The sequence below is a fragment of the Cnephaeus nilssonii genome, assembly GCF_951640355.1.
Source record: "Cnephaeus nilssonii genome assembly, chromosome: 14".
NCBI classification, from domain to species: Eukaryota; Metazoa; Chordata; class Mammalia; order Chiroptera; family Vespertilionidae; genus Cnephaeus; species Cnephaeus nilssonii.
This window is the reverse complement of record NC_137085.1, coordinates 19,359,738-19,380,772: the sequence shown is the minus strand read 5'-3', so window position 1 is coordinate 19,380,772 and position 21,035 is coordinate 19,359,738. Positions and strand designations below refer to the sequence as shown.

At 50.1% G+C, this 21,035-nt stretch overlaps 1 protein-coding gene across 5 annotated transcripts in view; it reads right to left on the bottom strand.

Moving 5' to 3' along the window:
* EPB41L4B (erythrocyte membrane protein band 4.1 like 4B) overlaps window positions 1-2,426 on the bottom strand; it is a 115,734-nt gene extending 113,308 nt beyond the window's left edge. For 2 of the 5 annotated variants that reach the window (XM_079789681.1, XM_079789682.1), the window contains exon 1: window positions 1,493-2,426. In XM_079789681.1, coding sequence (XP_079645807.1) covers window positions 1,493-1,798 — 306 coding nt within the window. In that variant the 5' untranslated portion in view covers window positions 1,799-2,426. The remainder of the gene's footprint in view (window positions 1-1,492) is intronic. The other 3 variants (XM_079789683.1, XM_079789684.1, XM_079789680.1) reach the window with 2 other exon arrangements.
* Between the last annotated feature and the right edge of the window lie 18,609 nt (window positions 2,427-21,035).

Sequence of the window (21,035 nt, the reverse complement as noted above, 5' to 3'; positions counted from 1 at the left end):
AGCTAAATAAAAACTAAGGAGCCTCAATCCTGGGCGGCAGCAACATTTTAATGCTATTTTAAACAACAGCTCTAAAGCACCGGAATGTTGGCTCCTTGTCCACGAATAAAAAATAAAAAAAATAAAAGGGTATTATCATAACAAAATGATATCCTCTGGAGAGCACTACGAGCCATAAAAAATAAAACTGCCACAAATTGAAACTGTCTCAAAATTAAACCTATAGAGGGAAGCACTAAACCCCAAGCCAGGCAGGCTCTGATTTTCCCATCTAAAACCCTTACATGTTCCTAGTTCTCTGGCGAAGTCCAACGATTGTCTCCCACCCGGAAAGGCCTAAATGCGTTTTTTTGGAAGTCCGGGAGTGTTATTTTTCTCCCTTGAAACCCTCGAGAGGGTCTGTAATATTCATCTAAAGCTCAATCACTGCCCTGTCCTCGGTCACACCCAAAGATCCCCAAAGGCACCATCTGCCGCAGCGCCCCGGTGCACAGGAGGCGCCCCTTTAATGTGCAGATTTGATCTGATCCGATCTGGCCCCAGGGCTACAGAGCCGCGTGGGTAGCTGGACGCCCGGGCGCGGAGAGCAGCGCCGGCCTAGCTCCCTCCCGGAGGGAGGCGGGGTGCAACCACCTGTGGGCGGGTGGCCGGGGACTCAGGCCGGGGTGCCGCCGCCCCCCGCGGGTGCCTCGGCGGCCCCACGCACGGAGACCCCCGGCGAAGTCCGGCGCGCCAGACCCCGTGGGCGCCCCGGGGCCGGCTCCCAGCGCCCCAGCCAGGGCTCCGCCAGCTCAAAGTTGGCCGGGTCCGAGAGAGTGGATTCTAGAGTTAGCTCCCAAGTCGCCCAACCCGCTGCGAGTAGGCGAGCCCGAAGGGGCTCCTGGGGAGGGTGGGGTCGGGTGGGGTGGGGTGGAACCCTGAGAGGGGATCGGGAGAGAGCAGAAATCGTCCCCTGACTCCCTCCCGAATTTGGCACCTGCCGGGCAGCAGGCGTGCGAGCTTCTCCTCCCTGCCGGTTCACTAAGGCCTGGTGGCGACTTTGGGGGGGGGGGGGTGAGGGGTGGCAAGCGGGCCAGGCCAGGGCAGCACCGCATCACTTTGACATTTTCTAACCAACAATCCAGGCCCCGCTGGAATCTGGGGGACGGAGGGGAACACCTGTCACCGGCGCCAGGGGGCGGGGACTGGGGACTCGGGGAGTGGGTGCGCTGGGAAGGGGATGAGCCCCAAAGGACGAGGTGGGAGCCAGAGAAGGTGTAAGCCAGCAAGGCAATGTACCAAGGAGGGGGCGCGGGCCAGGGATGGGGCCCCAGGACTGGGACGGGGTGGCTCCAGAGGGAACCAGGGTTAAGGAGTACTCTCAGGAGAAGGGGGAGGGGATCCCCGGAAAGGTGCAAGGGGAGCGCTCCAGAGAGGAAAAAACAGGAGGAGGGGGGCTGCCCCAAGGGGCGCGGGGTGCCCGTGCCCAGCCGGGTCCCGTCCCGTCACTCACCGGCAGATCCACGCTCACTTCGGTCCCGTCCAGCAGGAAGACGCGGCAGTAGAGGGTGGCCTTGGCAGCGCCGGCGGCGGAGATGTGCACGGCCGCGCCGCCCGTGAGCAGGGGTCCTCCGCCGGCCGGGAACACGCTGCCCCCGGGCGCGGCGGGCAGCGGCGAGGAGGCGGCGGCGGCGGCCGGGCCCCCCCGCGGCCCCCCGTCGCGCTCGTCCCCCAGCCCGGCGGCCCCGCGCCCTGCCGCGCCCCGCGCGTAGAGCTGCATGGAGCGGCGGCCAAAGGTCCGGCGTAGGAACCGCAGCATCCTGGCTGGGGGCGCCCCCTGCCTCCGCCCCTGGCGCTGCCGCCGCCGCCGCCGCGCCGCCGCCCGGGAGCACCCCGCGACGCCGTCAGCGCCCGCGGCTGCCGGCGCCTCCTCCCGCGGGCTGCGGCCCTGGGCACGCTCCCGGGGAGGCCGAGGCCGCGCTCCGGCTGCCTGCGGGGCGCGCGGGCCGGGCCAGCGCCGACTGCGAGTGGCCGCGGGCGGGAGGGCGCGCTGGGGCGGCCCCGTAGCCGTCCCGCCGCTGTCGCCGCGGACTCTCCCGGCCGCCGGCCTGCGCTCACGGCTGAGGGGGCCGCTCCCGACGGCCGGCCGCGGGGGCCCGGGGCTGCGGGGGGCGTGGGGCGGGCTGCGGGTGCTCCCGCGCCGCGCGTCGGCCAAGGGCCAGCCGGAGCAGGGCGCCTGCGTGCTCCCGGCGCGCTCACTCCCCCTCGCCGTGCCGCGCCCGGGGCCGGAGGAGGCCCCGCTGAGCGCCCGCTCCCCAGGCGCCTTTTCCTGCGCCCGCAGCCCCCGCCTCCCACCTGGGAGGCTGCACCTCCAGCTCCCACCACCGCCGCCCGGACTGCAGCACACCCTCCTCCCTCGGGGCTGCGCCCGGTAATCGCAAACCGAGTCTCTGCTGCCCCCTGCCGGCCCGAGGGTCCCCTGCAGCTGTAGGTGTGCTCACGTGTGTACACGTAGGTGAGCACACACGTGTTTCCGGCGCCCCGAGCCCTGGAGACGCCTGAGAGTCTCCCCTTGCACGGCCAGGAAAACTGGGCTGTATGCCCACCGGAAGCCTGGCCCCGAGGCCTGAGAGAGCATTAAAGTGGAGGCCCTCCTGACCCTCAGTTTCCCCTCTGGAAAAGGAGCGGGGTGGACCATGTAATCTACAAGATCCCTGCTACTTGATTAAGTTTGGTCATTTTAAGATCTCAGAGCTGTTAGGGCCCTTTCAGCCATTGCAGTCCAATGGGATCATTCCAAATAAGGAAACTGAGGCTGGGCAAGGAGAGGGAGTACTTCTGCAACGTACCACACAGAGAAACTCCTGTCCTCAAGGAACTCGTGTCCAGTATTGACTCAGAGGCCTGCAAAAATAGCCATAACCCAGGAGGCTAGTAAAGGCTGAACAAATGACTGGGAAGTAAAGTAGAACTGAGGCTCGAGAAAGAATAGTAAAGGACTCGCTGGGAATAGCAGAGGTGCCCCTCAGGTGTACAAGTCCAAGGCCTGCTTCAGGGAGAAGGGTTTGTCCAGTGTTGCTGGAAGGAATGTAAAGGAGGTCAGGCCTCTTGAGATGAAAAAGACTACTTTTTTTGTGTGCCTGACACTGTGCTAAACCCTTTCCATTCATCATCTCACTTAATCCTCAGGACAGCCTGGTTCAATAGACGATTTGATCCCCACTGGACAAAGGAGGAAATCGAAGCTTAGAGAGCTTAAAAGCCTTGCTCTAGATTCCATGGTTAACAGGGACTCCTGTGCAGGACTTCAAAGCTGTTGCTCCTAACTACTGCCAGGCTGAGGCATGTGGCCACAGCAAAAGGGAGAGAGAAAGAGGGAGGGGTGAATTCAGGAAGCACCCCCCCCCTCAAAAAAAAAGATATTTATTGAGGATCAGGTACTGTCTTAGGTGATTTCATGGATGATATTTTCATTAATCCTCACTCCAACCCTTCTAGGTAGTTCTATTTATCCCTATTGATTTAGGTGTGGCTTGGAGCTTAGACAAGTAATATCTTTGCCCCAGGTCTCAGAGTTCCTGAATGGCAGCAGCCAGTATCCTCTCTTGTTGCTTAGTGTTCCCTTTATGACTCTACAGGAGTCTAATGTATGACAGTTAACTCTGAGGGGGCATCTCCAATCAGCCTTCAGATACCCACTCTGCTCCCCTCCCCACAAGACTTGGCACAATAGGATACCATCAGCAAGGTGGTATTCAGAGGAAGCCCAACATGCTTCCTGGGTCTAAGGGTAACCCATGTCCTACTACACAGCCCAGGAGTGCTCTGGTAGAGTGAATAAAGATGTCCACCTCTCAATCCCCAGAACTTTACATAGCAAAAGGAACGTGATTAAATTAAGGGGGTTGAGGTGGGGAGACTTACCCTGGATTATCTGGGTGGGCCCAAAATAATCACAAGGGCCCTTACAAGTGGGAGGTAGAAGGGTCAGAGTAAGAGGTGATGTGGCAATGGCAGTAGGAGAGCGATGGATGCATCCAGGAACCAAGGAATGTGGGCAGCTCCTAGAAGTTGGAAAAGGTAAGGAACAGATGATCTTATCCCCTAGATATTCCAGAAGGAACACAGCCTAAGGACAGAACTTTTTCTTCTCATTATTATATCCTCACCCAGCACCTAGCATGCAGTCTGGTAAGTAAGCATTTAATAAATGCTTGTTGAATGAGCGCAGGGTCTCATTTCCATGTGCTAACGGCTCAGTGGGGTAGGGCTTGTGGTTGCCTTTTAGAGATGGGGAAAATGAAGATTGGAGTGGAGCCAGCACTCAAACCCATGTCTCCCGATGCCAGATCCCGTGTGCTCCGGACAGTATCACATCATCAGGATCACCTGGGGACGCCAGATTGCTTTAGTTTTACCTGTACCTCCTCTGTGTCAGACACTGTCACCTAACTGACATCATTTTGTCCTCATCACAATATTGATTTAAGCACTCTTTTCTCCACCACACTGAGGAGAAACAGAGGGTCAGACCTTCCTTTAAAAAAAAAGTTTTTATTGATTTTAAAGAGGAAAAGAGAAGGTGAGAGAGAGACATCGATAAGAGAGAGAAACATGGATCCTCCTGCATGCCCCCTACTGAGATCGAGCCCAAAACCCGGGCATGTGCCCTGACCCAGGAGCGAACTGGTGACTTCTCCGTGCAAGGGACAATGCTCAATCAAGTCACACAGGCCAGTCTCAGGCCTTCCTTTGATTAAATTTCATGTCACCCAGATTCAATCTCAGAATTTTCAGATTCACATGTTGTCTGCTCACAGTGTTATGTACTTTCATCTTTGCCTTTTTGACCTAAAAGTCCCTAACCCTGTTACCTGAGCTCTCTAACCAGCCCTTCACATTTTTGAATTGCCAGTTCTCAAATTGCCTTTTGGTCCACAAACTGTAATTCAGAACCCCCAGTATTTCACCTGTGTTTTTGTCTTGAACCATCCTGGGCTGAAGTTCTCAAGAAACGGTCTACATTAAATACCAGGCCTTTTCCTTGGTCAGAAGTACTGTACTAGCTTGATTTCCTCAACTTCACAAGCAATGTTTGGAATTACATTTCTAAAGTCACCTCTTGCCTTCTCCTCAGCTACCGCTTCCTTCCCCACCTCCTCAGGTTCATGGGAACTTCCCAGCGTGCCTCCCATCACTGCTCCAGAGCTTTGTGTCATCAGCAAACCTTGGAGAGAGTTCCTTACGCACGCCCTCCTCCAGAGTAATGTAGTTTTACATGTTAATTAAACAGCCCTTGCTGTCTCTAGGGAACTCCTTTCAGAAATGTGCCATTTATTCCGACCCTTGGTTTCCTGGCTCATTTCCTGGACTCCATAAAAGTGTGCCCTCATTCTGACTCCTTTTCTTTTCCCATAGACAACATTACACTTTAATGTATGTTCCTATTTACTCCCCTGTGAATGGTTCTTCCCATAAACGTTTATTGAGACCTTACTATGTACCACAAAGCCTTTCCTACATTTCCAATAAGCATAGGCTTCTGAGAGCAGGCAAACATGGGTGAAGGGGATCAATTGTATGGCGATGGAGGATAATTAGACTTACAGTGATGATCATTATGTAGTGTATACAAATATTGAATTATAATGTACACCTGAAGTATATACCGTGTTGTATACCAGTTTTACCACAATAGGAAAAACATGTTGATTGAACCTTCCTGCTATTGTTTCACAATAACTATTACTAGTTAAAGACTGTGTTAGAGCTGTCTGCCAGCCTAGCATCCACTTTCCTTCTTTGGGTTACAGAGTTTGGGTTACTATGCAGAACTACTCCACCACCACTCAGAAGCCCAGTGGTTCCCTTGGCTGGTGGGGCTCAGTTGGTTGAGCATCGTTCCATGCACCAGGAGGTTGCTAGTTCAATCCCAGTCAAGGGCACATGCCCATGTTTCGGGCTCAGTCCTGGGTAGGGGGCATGCGGGAGGTAGCTGATTCATGTTTCTCTCTTATCAGTGTTTCTCTCTCTCCCTCTCCCTTGCTGTCTCCCTGAAAGTCAATACACTATTTTCTAAAAAGAAAGAGAAAGAAAAAAAGAACCCTAATGGTAGGTGAAGCTGTCCAGCAGTGTTTCAGGTATGGCACATGATCAGGCCTGGCTAATTAGAGCCTTGCATTTCCCAGATACCTGTTGCTGGCTCAAGAATGGGCAGTAACTCATGCCAGGCTGATGCAACTCTTGTAGAAACTATTGGGAACCAACCGTATTAAGCCTGGAGCTCCTTGCTGCGGGCCCACCTTGACACCACCTGGAGAAAGTCTCAGGATGACAGCAACACACAGAGAAGCAGAGGCAAGCATGAGAGAGACGTAACTTTCTGATGACAATTTCATTTTGACTGCCTGGATCCAGCCGTGCCTGAAGCTACTCCCTGGAATTTACAATTTAAGGAGTGAATACGTTTAGAGTGGAGATTCTCCAGGTCTCTTTGCTGAGCACAGGGTATAAGCATTGTTTTGAATAGGCACTCATTTTTTTTTTTCCCATGGCTTAAAGGATTCATTTTCAAGTAAAAAAATCAGCAAAGCAATGCTCCTCACCAAATTGTACAGAAATAAATGGAGAGTTAATAAGTCATCTAAACTTTCAGATTCAAAAGTGGCAATAATAGAAGGATATTTTGGTGACTACAACTGAGTCCCAAATTTAAATTTTTAGCCAATCTTTCCCCCCTGCTCCAGGTCATATTTCTGACTTCCTCCTCTGCACCTACGCTCTAGCTCCCCGTTCCAAACATTTGTTCTCCAGCCCTCTGCCGAGACTCAAGAGAGCAATATCTGGAAACAGGAGTGTCCCCCACTTTCCCGATGCCAGCTCTAGCATGGGTTTCCTACCTGAGGACTCATTTCTTCCCTGAAGGATGTGCATACACTTTGGAGAAATACGATTGCCCTAACATTTACACTGCAGATGCGCACAGAGAGTGGAGGGGGACATTTTTATAGGGCTGCCCCCTGCTGCCTCCTCTCTGATGCCACCCCCTCTTCCCAGCCATTCCTGAGGCGCTTTTCTGTCTCTTACTCTCTCTGAGCCAACTGCTTACCTTATACTAGTATTCTTTTCTATCCACTGGTCTAAAATCAGTGCCGTCCCATGGCACTTTCTGGAATGATTGGAAACATCCTATATCTGTGCTACCTAATATGGCAGCCACTAGCCACAGGTGACTATTGAGCACTTTAGTGCAACTAAAGGACCAAGTATTTAATTTTAATTACTTAAATAGCTACCTATGTTTAGTGGTCACGATTGGACAACACAGGACTAGACATCACCCCCATTACCTATAGCTGGCTACATGTCCCTCGTCCTTGCTCCATACCTATTGGGCAGGACTAGTTCCTTTTGCTCTGTCCCAAACTGCCAACATGAACTTTCCCACGTCCAGCCAAGTCACAAGGTATGACAGCTCTGATCCTATTTGCCATCAAATTGAAAACCCGTCTTCTGCCAAGTTGGTCAAAACCCAGGTACGTTGTTCTTTCGGGTAAAGCCCTTAGCGGCTGGGCTGCTGCTGGTCGTGGAATGTGCTTTTGAAAACCTGCCATAACTCAGAGCGGAAGCACATTCCAAGGTAAGGGTCCCGTGACTCACCTGGGTTAACCTTGCCAAACCAAGGTGCACAGACCCGGACACACCTCTTTCTCTGTGGTAGACTTCAAGTCCTAGTCCGAGCCAAGGCAAGTGAGAAGACAGAGAAGGCAGTGGGTAGAGTCAGGTGCTTGCCACGAAGGTTTTGAGAGAAGGTGGTCTGGGTCTGAGGCCCCTGGGAGGGGCCTCAAGAGTGGGCTCGCTGGGGAGGAGTTGGGCCGTGGCGATCTTAAAGAGGGGACAATGACTACATGGGGTTCAGAGAAAAGGCAGGCAGGGAAATGGAGATGGTAGATCCAGACCACTTACCCTGAAAGCGTAGCATCAAAGGGAGGCAGTGAGTGAGCAAAGAAAGAGCATGGGACTTCTGCAGAAGTCTAGTCTGAGACTTACTCTTCTCATCTGTAAAATGGGTGAGCACTATAACCTCAAAGCTTTGCTATGATAGTGATATGACACCACAGGCAATTGAGGCAAACAAACAAACAAAAAAAGGAACAAAGCTTTATACACTGCAAAACCCTGTAAAAGTACAAGGCTGGAAGAAGGATGGGATAGGGCAGTAGCTAGAAGGGCAAGGGGACCAAATAAAGGTTTGAGGGACATGGCTCTGATGTTAATATTGGGGAGGCCAATCCAAATGCAGAGGGGGAAGAAAAAAAGGAAGAAGCCTGTGGAAAGGGAGAATCCAAAGGGATGAGGGGGCACCAGGGAGCAACCAGAGAGAGTATTTGGGTGGGGGGAGGAGTCAATGGCATTTTCTGAAGCTGGAGGGAAGGCTGGACAGAGAGGAGCGGGTGGAGCTGAGAACTGACAAATGCTTCTCAGAGGCACCTGCTTCTCATTCCCAAGGGAATAATAGAAAGGATAACACTGCTGGATGCTGTGCGGAGGCTGCTGGTTTATGAAGTGCTGCCACAGACATGACCACATGTAATTACCCTGCCTGACAACCCTGGCTGGGAGGCAGCGTGGCCCAGGTGACAGCCGAGGAGACCGGGGCTCGCAGGCGTTGTGGGACTTGCCCCAGGTGACATGGCTGGTAAGCAGCAGGGCAGGCCAGGATGGGAACCCGCATCCCACAGCTCCTTGGCTGGGCCTCCTTCCCTCCCCCGGTGCCCTCTCCATACTGAAACCCCGGCCCTTCCCTGCAGCCACGCCAGCTGCCACCCGCCCTGACTCACCGGGAGGGGCCCTTGTTCTTCTTTTCTCCCCAGAGCCAGTTTCTGACCTTCCAGACTCCACCCTCTCGTTCATCCCTTCATCTCCCTCTCCCCTGGCCCCTGTCTCCCTTTGGATGACACTGTTAGAAATAAAGGCAGGGGTTTTTAATGATATTAAGATGGGAGCCACTGGAGACCTGCCCTGCCCTGACACCCTCCACCAACCCGCCCCCCCCCCCCCCCACACACACACACACACACACCTCCCTCGGCCCAGAGATTCCCAAGGGAACAAGGCACCAAGGGCAAATGGTAGGAGATACAAGCTGTGCTTTGTTGTTGCCAGGCCTGCCCGGCAGCCAGAGCTCCCGGCTGAGCCCGGCTGGAGCCCAGGGCCTGCCTGAAGGCCTCAGGGCCTCTCCTTTGTCTGGGGCCTGGTTCTTCCTTCTGGCCAGTAGCTGACTAGAGAAGCAAAGGCAAGTATACGTAGGTGTGGGTGAAAGCAAGAATCACATTCTTGTGTGCCTTTTTTTTTTCATGCTCCGTGACCCCACGCACAAGTAAACTTGACCCAACTGTCGCCCTGGAGTCCTGCCAATCAGATTAGTATTCCATCTGAAGACGAAGAGCAGAAAGCAGTGGCAAGGAGACTTTCCTGGTGTGGGCAGGGCCTTCCTCGGACCATGACAGTCTATGCTAGAAATTTCCAGAACCTCCTTCTCTCTTGTCCTTCAACCCCAACTGATGCACAGTCACTACTTTATCCCCTGGACCACTGCCTCAGTCCCCCCTGCAGCCTCTCCCTCTCCAATCCATCCCTTCCCCAGCCCTCAGAGCAGAAGGAAATAGACCGAGTGGTTCTCCCATTTATAATCTCTCAGCAGGGCTGACGACAGGGGCACTGGTGAAGATGACAGAATTCTTGGAGTCAGGGAGAGAGAGAGAGAGAGAGAGAGAGAGAGAGAGAGAGAGAGAGAGAGAGAGAATATCAGTGTGCACAGGGAACCAGCTCCCAGTGAACAGAAACCCTGCAAACCGGTCTGGGCAGTCCTGGAGCCAGGCAGGTCAGGTGTGGCCGCAGCTTCCAGAGGGAGGAGCGTGACTGACTGAAGCCGGGTTGCCTTGGGGCAAATGCCCCAGGCCTTCTCCTCTTCCTCCTCCCCTTCCTCCTCCCATCTGGGAGGCCCCCCGGAGCTCCCCTGGCCTGGCCTCTGACAGCCCTGCTGGGTCTGGGGGAGAGAGAGGACTGCTTTGGGGGAAACTGGGGCACACGCTCTACTGTGAAAAAGCCATGCACTCCGTGTCTGACAGCTGCGTTTCCAGCTCTGCTCCAACACAGCCAAGCAGCAAAGGGCAGTGTTTGTAATAAGTGGTGCTGGGCCGACGGGAGGAGGAAGTTGGACCCTGAGGTTTTACTGTCGATGAAAATTAACTCAAAGTGAACCGAAGTCCTAAACGTGAAAACTATAAAACTCTGACAAAGGGAGTTCCCATCAAGGGACCAAGAATGGAGGCCACCTCCGAGGCCTGGCCCACGTCACAGTTATAAACCTAAGTCCATCTGCACTTATGGGAAACACCTCACTGTTAAGTAAACCTCACCTGTATCAGTCACAATTCCCCAACTCAGCTTTAGCTAGCTTCCCATACCCTGAAAAACAGGGCCTGCGAGCCTTATAAGGAAACCCCCAACTTTGACACTGAGTTCTTGGCTCTGACACCAGAACACAGGCAAAAGGGGGTGGGTGGGGGGAGGAGGGGAATGGATAAATTGGACTTAGGTCAATCAAAATCAAAATGAGAAAGTGAAAGTTTCGTTCATCAAAGGACATTATCAAGAGCGTGAAAAGAAAACCCACAGAATGGGAGAAAATATTTGTAAATCATATACAGTATCTGATAAGGGGTTAATATCCAGGACATAGAAAGGACACCTAAAATTCACCAATAACAATATCAGAACCATCCTGTTCAAACGTAGGCTAAGGATTGGAAAGGACATTTCTCCCAAGAAGATATACCGATGGCCAATAAGCACATGGCAAGACACTATACATCACTTATCCTTAGGGAAATGCAAACCAAAACCATGAGGAGATAATACGTCACGCCCATTAGGATGGCTATTAAAAAACAAAGCAAAACAAAACAGAAAATAAATGTTGATGGGGATGTGGAAAATTTGGAAACCTTGTGCATTGCTGGTAGGAAATGGAAAATGGTGCAGATGCTGTGGAAAACAGCTTGGCAATTTCTCAAAAAGTTAAATATAGAATTACCTAATGACCCAGCAATCCACACTAGTTATATACACCCTAAATAACTGAAAGCAAGTATTCAAACAGATACTTGTATCATGTTCATAGCAACATCACCCACATTAGCCAAAAGGCGGAAACAAGCCAAATGTCCTTCAACAGACGAATGGATAAACAAAATGTGGTCTATCCATACAATGGAATATTATTCAGCTATATAGTGGAACAACATGAATACATTGTGAAGGCATTACACTAAGTGAAATAAGTCAGACACAAAAGGACAAATATTGTATGAGAGACCTAGAATAGGCAAAGTCATAGAGAGTAGAACAGAGGTTACCAGAGGCGGCGGGGAGGGAGGATGGGAAATTACTGTTTCATGGGTACAGAGTTTCAGTTTGAGATGATAAAATTTTCTGGAAATAGCTAGTGGTGGTGGTTGCACAACATTGTAAATGCACTAATGCCACTGAATTGTGTACTTAGAAATAGTTAAATGGCACAGTTTATGTTATGTATATTTTACCACAATTAAGGAAAAAGCCTTGCTCCACGACATACCTTATAATTTCGGGCAAGTCCATTAGGTGCCTCGTGCCTCAGTTTCCTTATCTGTAAAATGAGAATAATGATTTCAAGGATTAAATTAACACATAGTTGAAGTGCCTGAGGCCCACTAGATGCTCAAATGTTATTTTCCCTTATTACTTTGTTCCCAAAATAAAAATAACTATTTCTCCCCTTGATTAGAAAACTAACACATACTCATTGCGAAAACATTCTTCTCAGACACCATCTAATAAAGAGAGGCAAATGTTTTTAAGAATAATATAATTCCACCATTAAAAAACACCACAATTGTCATTTTGATATATCTTTTCAGACATTTTTCTCTATTTCCTCATATATATATATCTATTTTTTCATATATAATTTTTATTATTAAGTAAACAGCATCTGTGGGACAAAAAAGTATAATATAAACAGATTTAAAAACAAAACAAAGCATAACATGACAGTGTAATAAACACAATAGTCTATCAATATATACATAACCTAAAATCTTAAGCAAACTTACAATGGTCTTTATGATTCGGTATCCTTGCCCTCAAAAATTAATATTCTAGTGGTGATGAGAGTTGGAGGTGACAAACAAATAATCAAAAAGTATACCTTTTTTTCCTAAACAAAAACGGGATCCTTTTGCACAATGCCACATCGTAGCTTTCCTTTTCATACCGTAAAATAGTTTTCCAACATCCTTACTGACTTTTCAGATATATTATTCAAAGCATTTCTTAAGACGTGCCTGTGTCTTGTGACTGTGTCTGGAAGTAATGGCGGGATACCATGTGGTTTTCACTGCTCCAACACACTGAGTTCTGTGTGCTGACCCGGGTAGGCTGAATGCATACTGAATTTAGCGTGGGTGTGGCCCCTCTGCCTGGGCAGGCTTCTCCAAGGACCTTCTTCAGGACACTATTCCTTCAGGTGCTTCAGCATGCAAGGATTCTATGGCAGGCAAAACATTTTGGAAAAGGTACCTGGTACATTTTCCTCTTAAAGGTTAGCTGAGCATTTGTTAAAGGCACGTTGAAGGCTCTGAGAAGTCCTGCAATTAAGCAGTTGGTTTTATCTTCTGTGTCTTGTGACTGTGTCTGGAAGTAATGGCGGGATACCATGTGGTTTTCCCTGCTCCAACACACTGAGTTCTGTGTGCTGACCCGGGTAGGCTGAATGCATACTGAATTTAGCGTGGGTGTGGCCTCTCTGCCTGGGCAGGCTTCTCCAAGGACCTTCTTCAGGACACTATTCCTTCAGGGTGCTTCAGCATGCAAGGATTCTATGGCAGGCAAAACATTTTGGAAAAGGTACCTGGTACATTTTCCTCTTAGAGGTTTGCTGAGCATTTGTTAAAGGCACGTTGAAGGCTCTGAGAAGTCCTGCAATTAAGCAGTTGGTTTTACCTTCTTTAACCCAGTTTTCTTATTTTTTTTAAAGATTTTTTTTTTATTGATGTTTAGAGAGAAGGAGAGAGAGAAACATCGATGTGAGAGCAACACATTGATTGGCTGCCTCCTGCACGACCCCACTGGGGATGGAGTCCTCAACTTGCAATCTAGGCAGGTGCCCTGACTGGGAATGGAACCGGCAATCTTTCATGCCCGGGACGATGCCCCGCCAAATGAGCCACACAGGCCAGGGCTTCAGTTTTCTTATTTTTACATGGCCATTGAATAGTGTGGCTACAGACCAGTGTCATGGTTACCGGACAGCATGTGTGTTGGTTGTTGTCTGCAAAACGCTGCTGGGAACACACTACGGTAGAGGTGGAACTAAAATGGAAAAAGGCTGCTTTTCTGGCTGGTGGGGTATTCTTAGGATGCGGCCACTGGAAATGTTGAAAGCTCTATTGTGTTTTTTGAAAATTCAGGGTTGGGGGGGGGGCGAGTTTTAATAGTATGAGAAGGGGTGTGGAGGAGGCATTACTGGTGGAAACTCGGGGAGAAGGGAAAACAAATAGTAAACACACCAATGGAAACGCTATCTCAATGATTATCTTAACGAGAATAAAAGATAATGCAAATTAAAGTAGACGAGGCACTTTCAGACATTATTTAAAAAGGCGAGAAGGGGATTAGGAGAAAGTGCAAAATGGTAATCCCAATGCTGGCAAGGTCGCGGTGAAACTGACATCCTCAGTGAACCAATGGCACTGTAGATTTCCACAACCTGTTGGAAGGCAATATGTAGCAAGAACCCCCAAGATAAGTATCTCTTTGGCTAGTAATCCCACTACTAGCCACCTAGCCTAAGGAAACATACACAGAAAGCCTTAGACTGCTGTGCTATCAACAATAGCAAAAGACTGGCTGTCTCCCGTGTGAAAGTGTCAAATGGGAGGTGTGACTTCAGGTAGAAGTGTCCTACTGGCGGTGACTAAGTACCTGTGCAATGGAAACCGAATCGGTATCCGTGCGTTTGAATTGCCTGAGGAACTTAAAAAACAGATTCCAAGCTCTCCCCGATTTGTGCGAAATCAGGGTCTGGTCAAGAGCTCCCCACCTCAGCCATTACACGTGGCTCCTCCCTCTCGTCCCCGACCTGCCATTTCTAGTGTCACATTCTCTCTGCTTCTGGTTTACAGTCCAGGGAGAGGGAATCTGGTTGGAAAACATTCTTTTGTGCCAGGTCGTAGGCCAGCCTCGGAGATTGGCTGCCCTGTAGTCAGTGCCCAGCCCCGATCTAAACAACTATAGGGATCGAGCAGAAAAAAGGTACAAAACACAGTCCCCTGTGCCTACCTGCCTTTCTCGTCTCAGCAGGGTCTGTGCACAGGACTTTGCCTGGGTTGCAGAGGCAATCACGAAAACATCCTGCAGCTCATTTGGGAGAAAAGCAGATTCCGTGATTCCAAATTTCCAGTTGACAAGAAGTCAGGCTGAATCTTTGGATTGGGGCACAGCAGAAAATCTCGGCAAATGAGCCTCCTTCCTGAGCCGAGGGCTCTGACAGAGAGAAAGAAATATTCCATAGCCATTTCATAAACAACCACCGAGTCAATTAGCAAACCTAACCTCCAGTAGCATGCATTTTGGCTCCCCATAAATTTCAGAAATGTCGCTTTCACTCACGTCAGGGTTTTTAAGTAGCACTTTCCCAAATGATTCCAGCAAATTAGCAGTTTGGAATATCACGCTCAGCTTCAGCCGTCCTTGCCAACCTCATCCTGCTCAGAGAAAGCCAGGCTCAGTCTTTTCAAAGCTGAGCGTGTAATGTTGCTTCTTGCTGAAGTTTGGCCAGTGCAGGAGGGTTAACTGAGGAGAGGCTTGGGCAATGGAGCTGCCAGAGAGATGAATAAGAAGGAGCTGAACTTCCAGGGAAACAAGAAAAAGCAGCCCTCCCTCCCTTAGCATCTCAAGGTCAGCGGACTTCCTGCTGTGCTGTCTACTGTGAGAGCCACTAACCATGTGTGGCTACTCAAACTGAAGACCCTAGCTCAGTCGGTTAGGTTTGATTCCTCGTCAGGACAAACAAGGATCAACCAATGAATGCATAAAGAAGTGGAACAACTCTCTCTCTCTCTCTCTCTCTCTCTCTCTCTCTCTCGCTCTCAAAAATCAATAAAAGAAAAAATAATTAAAAAACAAATTTAAGTTCATTTCAATGGAACAAAAATGACGTGAACCCAACAAAAGCTGAATGAAAAAATTCCGTTCCTCAGTGGCACCAGCCACATCCAAGTGCGCAACAGCCATATGTGTCTAGCAGCTGCGATATTAGTACAGATGTAGACCTTTTCCATTATTCCAGAAAGTTCTGTCAGATAGATGTATAGAGTAAGCCATGTTCCCTTCCCGCTACCCCTAGCCAAATGTTGGTCACACTGTGCCCACCCTGTGGGGACAGATGTCACAAAGCCAGTAGGCAGCCAAAACCACGTGCTAAAGGGGAGGGATGCCACCGCTCGGAGGCTTCCTGGGTGGAGCATGGACTCCCCAGGGTTTCTTTCACTTTGCAGAGAGGGGGGGGGGGGGGTTCATTGGTCCCTCCTTTTCCTTTTCTTCTAGAAATGCAGCCACAGCGGTCATTTTTTCGATGAGCCTGGGGCTTATTTCTGTGTTGTGATAAGGGAGAGAGCCTTGAAAGGAGAGAGAAAAGAAAAATAAACTAAATAAACAAAAATAAACCAAATAATAAAAAAAGAAAGGGGAGATTAGTCCGGGATTCAGATGCCATTCGAGTTTAAGGAATACATGAATGGTTGTAGCTTAAAAATAAATGGAACCAAACTTCCCACTCCTATCAGGCCAGTACCGGGCTGCCCTGGGAGGCCGTGGCGGGGGTGCGGGGTGGGGGTGGGGGGGGGCGCCGGGAGGGGGAAGGAGGGCCACATGCCCATCAGGAAAAGCCTCAGGGGAGTTTCACGCAGCAGAGCTGACCCTCATCCTCAAGTAGCACACTGTTTGCAGGATTACAGGGACATGCCGTGGGGCGCCTGAACCCCCACCTCCAGCTGCGTCTTCCCTTCATCTAATCCCAGTTCCCGAGACACAGGCCCCGCTGTTCCCCTGCGGAGGGCTTTGGGCCCCTCCTGCTTGGCATCCCCAGCAGAGCTGCTCCCTCTTCTGCACCCCCCGCCCCCCCCCCCCCCCCCCTCCTCCCAGCTCGCCCGAACCTCAGAGCTGAAGAGCAGCCACCCCATCTGTCTGGAGCAGTCCCACCAGGCCCATTGCAAAACACGCTGATGCCAGCCACCCAGGTTTCCCATCTGAAAGGGTTGACTCCTTTCCAAGAGAAGGCTTAATAGATTAATTAGATCTTTGCCTCTCGGGGAATTGGCAAATAAACAACGTTGCATTTATAACAATAGGTATAAAGAACTAGTAGTGATTTATCATCATTTAGCCAGCCTGGGTTTAACACGAGGGGCAAAAAGGAGTTAAAGTGTGTATGTGTGTGTGTGTGTACGTGTGTGTTGGGGGGTGAGGGGAGGTATAGATGCAAATTAATTGCATCTCTAACCCCCAGGCCCTTCAGATAGAATTTGGCAGAGAACAAATCTACAGGCTTTTATACTTTGCCTCAATGCGAGCCCACATTTCTTGATCTTTCGGAAGCATGATGCTGCCCTGGATGACTGAATAGATCTTTATTTCGGAGTTCCAGCCCTCTTTCGCATTTGAATATGTGGAAAATATTTGTAAAATGTACTTGTTTTTGACATCTTGAGGTCCAGGAATGTTTTTCTAACAGTGATTTTCACAGATCTGTTTCCTAGAACTCAGTGGAATGCCAAAGTTACCCCATGAACGTCCCTGGGGTTGAAAAATAAATTTCCCTGGTTTCTAAATAGATTTTTGTTTCTGGTGATTAAAAAATAAAGATATATAGATGAGAGATGATAGATAGATGGATGGATGGATGGATGGATGGATAGATAGATAGATAGATAGATAGATAGATAGATAGATAGATAGATTTAAAACTCAACCAGGAAGAGGTCCAACTAATATAGGGATTAAACATTCCTTGACATGTAGTAATGAAGATGGAAACATTTCCCAAAGCTCATAGGAAATGGGAGTTTCTAATGAGAAAGAAATCATCTTGTAGAGTCTTAAGTGCATTTTTCTCTGTGGTCCCTGCAGCAACATCAGAACGCGTCAAGGCCATTTCAATGCAGCCTCCTGGTGGCCCCTGCCCCCTAGTTCTCTCTCGCACACATCACCCCCTTTGACACAACCCCCTGGTCCGTGCCTCCAGCTCTGCGCATGCTGTTTCCTCAGCCTGCTGTGCCCTCCTTCACCCAGCCCTACTTTCTGCCGGCTTAGCATACTCCTACTTACTAGTTAAAATGCAAACAATAAATGGGTGCTTGCAAAGTACAAAGTAGAGCCACCACAGCAAATCTGAGATAGACAGCAGAGCGAACCCGTTCTGCTGGTTCCGACTTATCTGGGAAGCCTGGCTTCTCTGAGCCCCAACTGCCATTCCCAGATCAGTCAGCTGCCTTCCCCCTCCCCGCTCCCCGCTCCCTGGCCCTTGAGGAAGCATTGAGGTTTTCCAGGTTCCATTCCCGAGCTTGACCCCCACCGACCCCTGCAGACAGCTCTTAGAGTCCCCCAAAGTGTGGTGGGCACTTAGACAGACATGAGCAGAGCAAGGACGACGGGCCAGGGACAGAAGGTCACCAGGGCAGAAAGCCCTGGGTGTCTAGCAACGGGCAAAACTGGGAAAACAAGGCCCTCGCCCCGGAATAACCTTTCCCCCCCTAGCATATCCCTGGTGATGAGGTTGGGACACTCCCCTGACCTTTCCTCCCCTGGCCTGTCGCTAGTCATGCGGCAGACACCCTTGGAGGAAGAACAAGGGGCCGCCGAGTGCCCTCATGCGACTCCATGCGGGTCCTTGCACAACCCTCCCCTTAAGCACTAACCTCTAGGGATAACATCTAGGCCTCAAGTTTGTTTCAGCTCCAGGCCCAGAACAGCAGCAAGGCCAGGCCAGGCGGGGTGATGCCGTGGCTGACATCAGGACCAGCTGCATTGACTAATGACCCCTGCCCTGGTGTCGACCAATCAGTGGAGACCAGGACTGAGAGGACACACCTGGAAAGCTGATGAATATTCTATTGGGATCCTCCCCTGAGACCTCCAGATAAATATCCCTCAAGAAGGGGGACCCAGGGAGGCCTCCCACACCCAGAAACCTCTCTGGCCAGATCACGGGGCGCATGAGGAAGACCAGTTCCTGAAGCCGGCACACCACAAGGCGGCCTTGCCCCAGAGCCACTTCAGAAAGGGCCTGCAGCCTTCCTGGTTGGCATCAGAGCCTTTATTTATTTAGTTTTGGCCACAGTTACCAGGGATCTGGGCTCAGCTCCCCAACTTAGATCAGCCTCTCAGTGACAAGGCCCGAGGGCTCAACACAACAGGAGGCTGCCCCCTCCAACCAGAAAAAGGAAGGTGTGGTTCTACCCAGGGGAGGATTCTGTTCTGCAGCTGCATGTCTTGAGTGACACTGATGAGTTGGAAGGAAAAGAGAATAATCCCTACTGAGCACCTACTCCTACTATGCACTCATATCATGTTAACCCTCACAACAACCCAAACAATAGTATTGTTTTCCCCAGGCCTGCCTGTAATATTTGCAGGGCCAGGAAAAAAAAAAAAGTACAAATGGAAGTCCACATACCACATATGTTATGCTTTCATGCTTTAAAGTTAAAAATCAATCTAAGCCCGGCTGGTGTGGCTCAGTAGTTGAATGTCGACCTATGAATCAGGAGGTCACGGTTCGATTCCCGGTCAGGGCACATGCCTGGGTTGCAGGCTCGATTCCCAGTGGGGGATGTGCAGGAGGCAGCTGATCAATGGTTCTCTCTCATCATTGATGTTTCTCTCCCCCCCCCCCCCATCTTCCTTCCTCTCTGAAATCAATAAAGATATATATGTAAAAAATCAAGCTAAGAAGCTATTAAGTAAAGTATGTGTTAACCTTGTAAGTGGACAAATATCTTCATAATGATAGGGGAGGACAAGTCAAATTTAGAATTCTTAGGCTCATTGGAGCCGAAATGTGGCAATGCAGGGAGAACGGCCTCTTCTCTTTTCAACCTTGACTCTGTCCTAAGCCACCAGGAGGACAAGCCTGTGTGGAGACCAGATGTCTCTGCTCTGTCCCCATCTTCCCCTCCCAACAGCTGCCCGGGGCCGCCAGCAGACCTCAGACAGGCAGTGTGGTACATCTTCAAGAGGATGGATCTGGGAGCAGCCCCCACAGGCCCCAGAAGTGGGTTCAGGCCCAATTGGACAAAGAATTTCAGGGCCCTGGCCCGTGTAATGTGGCCTAAATAGGGAGCACGAGTTTTAAGGGGGCAGGTCCCTTTTCCCCATGAACCCCTCACCCAGCAGGGAGAAATCGAGGCAAAGAAAACGTAGAACAGGACCCTATCGATTAGGGGGACCATAGTAGGGACTCCCTTTTATGAGCCTAAAGATTTTACTGATTTTATTTATCTCCTGCACAAATGAGCAAGTCAAATACAGCTGGCCAGGAGGGGCCAATCCTGGGAAGGTGAACCCAGGTGGGAGAGTCAAAAGTCCTTAATGCCAGGGGAACCAAAGATCCCATCTCAATCCGTGGGTCAGGCGGGACTGACACAGCAGCGGCCCATTCTGAGGTCACCGGCTCAGTTCACAGATGGTCACAACAGCTAGTAAGCGATGGAGCTAGGCTGTGAACTCACAGCGGTGTGACCCCAAGATGCCTGCACTTTCCGGACCCCACACTGAGATTGAGGGTGGCTGAGATTGAAGGGAGAAGAGGATGCAGAAAGCAGAGGGCTGAACTCGGAGGCTCTGGGACTTGATGAGTCTTGGCCTTCCAGCCTGCAACGCAAAAAACCACAGTCCAGTTCCAGGGGTTTCTGAATGTCGGTACGCCGCCCAGGTAAGCTCCTGACCTGGCGCCCTTCTCTGGCCCCAGCACTGGACCCAAGATGCACAATTCTCTGATGGGTGCGTATCTGACGTCCCCCTAGGTTCTCAACCTGCTATCTTTAAGCTTTTGCTTTAATGAACTTGTACCTTTCCTCTCATTCTCCCAAGCCATCTATCTGCCTGCTCCATGAAAAAAAGATGACCTTGGGTGTACCAAGTTAATGAAGTTTCCCTCAGACAGGGAGAACTCACAGAGCACAGTGACACAAGGTATTTTTTTTTCCTCATTAAATTTAATTATTACAATTATAACTTGTTTATAGACCCCTAATTGGCTTTGCCAATGAAAGCCAGAATGCATTATGAAGCAAGATTTAAAGAAGTAAAACACCTAAGTACAGACTGGAAATATGGCTATTAAATTTATATGGCCTTCAATCCATTAAAGCCTTGGCCTTCCTTCATTATCTCTTTAAGGCCAGTGGTTCCTAGTCTTGGCTACACTTTGGAATCACCTGGAGACCTTAAGGAACCACTGACGAATGGGTCCCACTCCCAGAGACTGTGATGTGATTGGTCTGGGAGTTGGGATTTTAAAAAACTACCATGTGATTTTATGCAGTTAAGGTTGAGAACCACAATTGGTTAAGGGAAAGATTTACCTTAACCCTACCTGTGCTGCAGTTAGCATTTAAAAGTACAGGTCCTGCCCTGACCAGCGTGGCTCAGTTGGTTGAGCATCGTCCCATGTGCTGAGAGGTCACATGTTTGATTCCCTATCAGAGCACATACCTAGATTTTAGGTTTGATCCCTAGTTGGGGCATGTGCAGACGGCAAGCAATTGAGCTCTCTCTCTCTCTCTCTCTCTCTCTCTCTCTCTCTCTCTCTCTCTCCCTCCCTCCCTCCCTTCCTCTCTTTTAAAATCAATTAAACTTTTTTTTTTTTTTTAAAGTACAGATCCTTGAGCCTGGCTAGAGCCACCTTTCCCAAAGCTTACCATTTCTGCCAACTATGGAAGCCCCACTGCCTT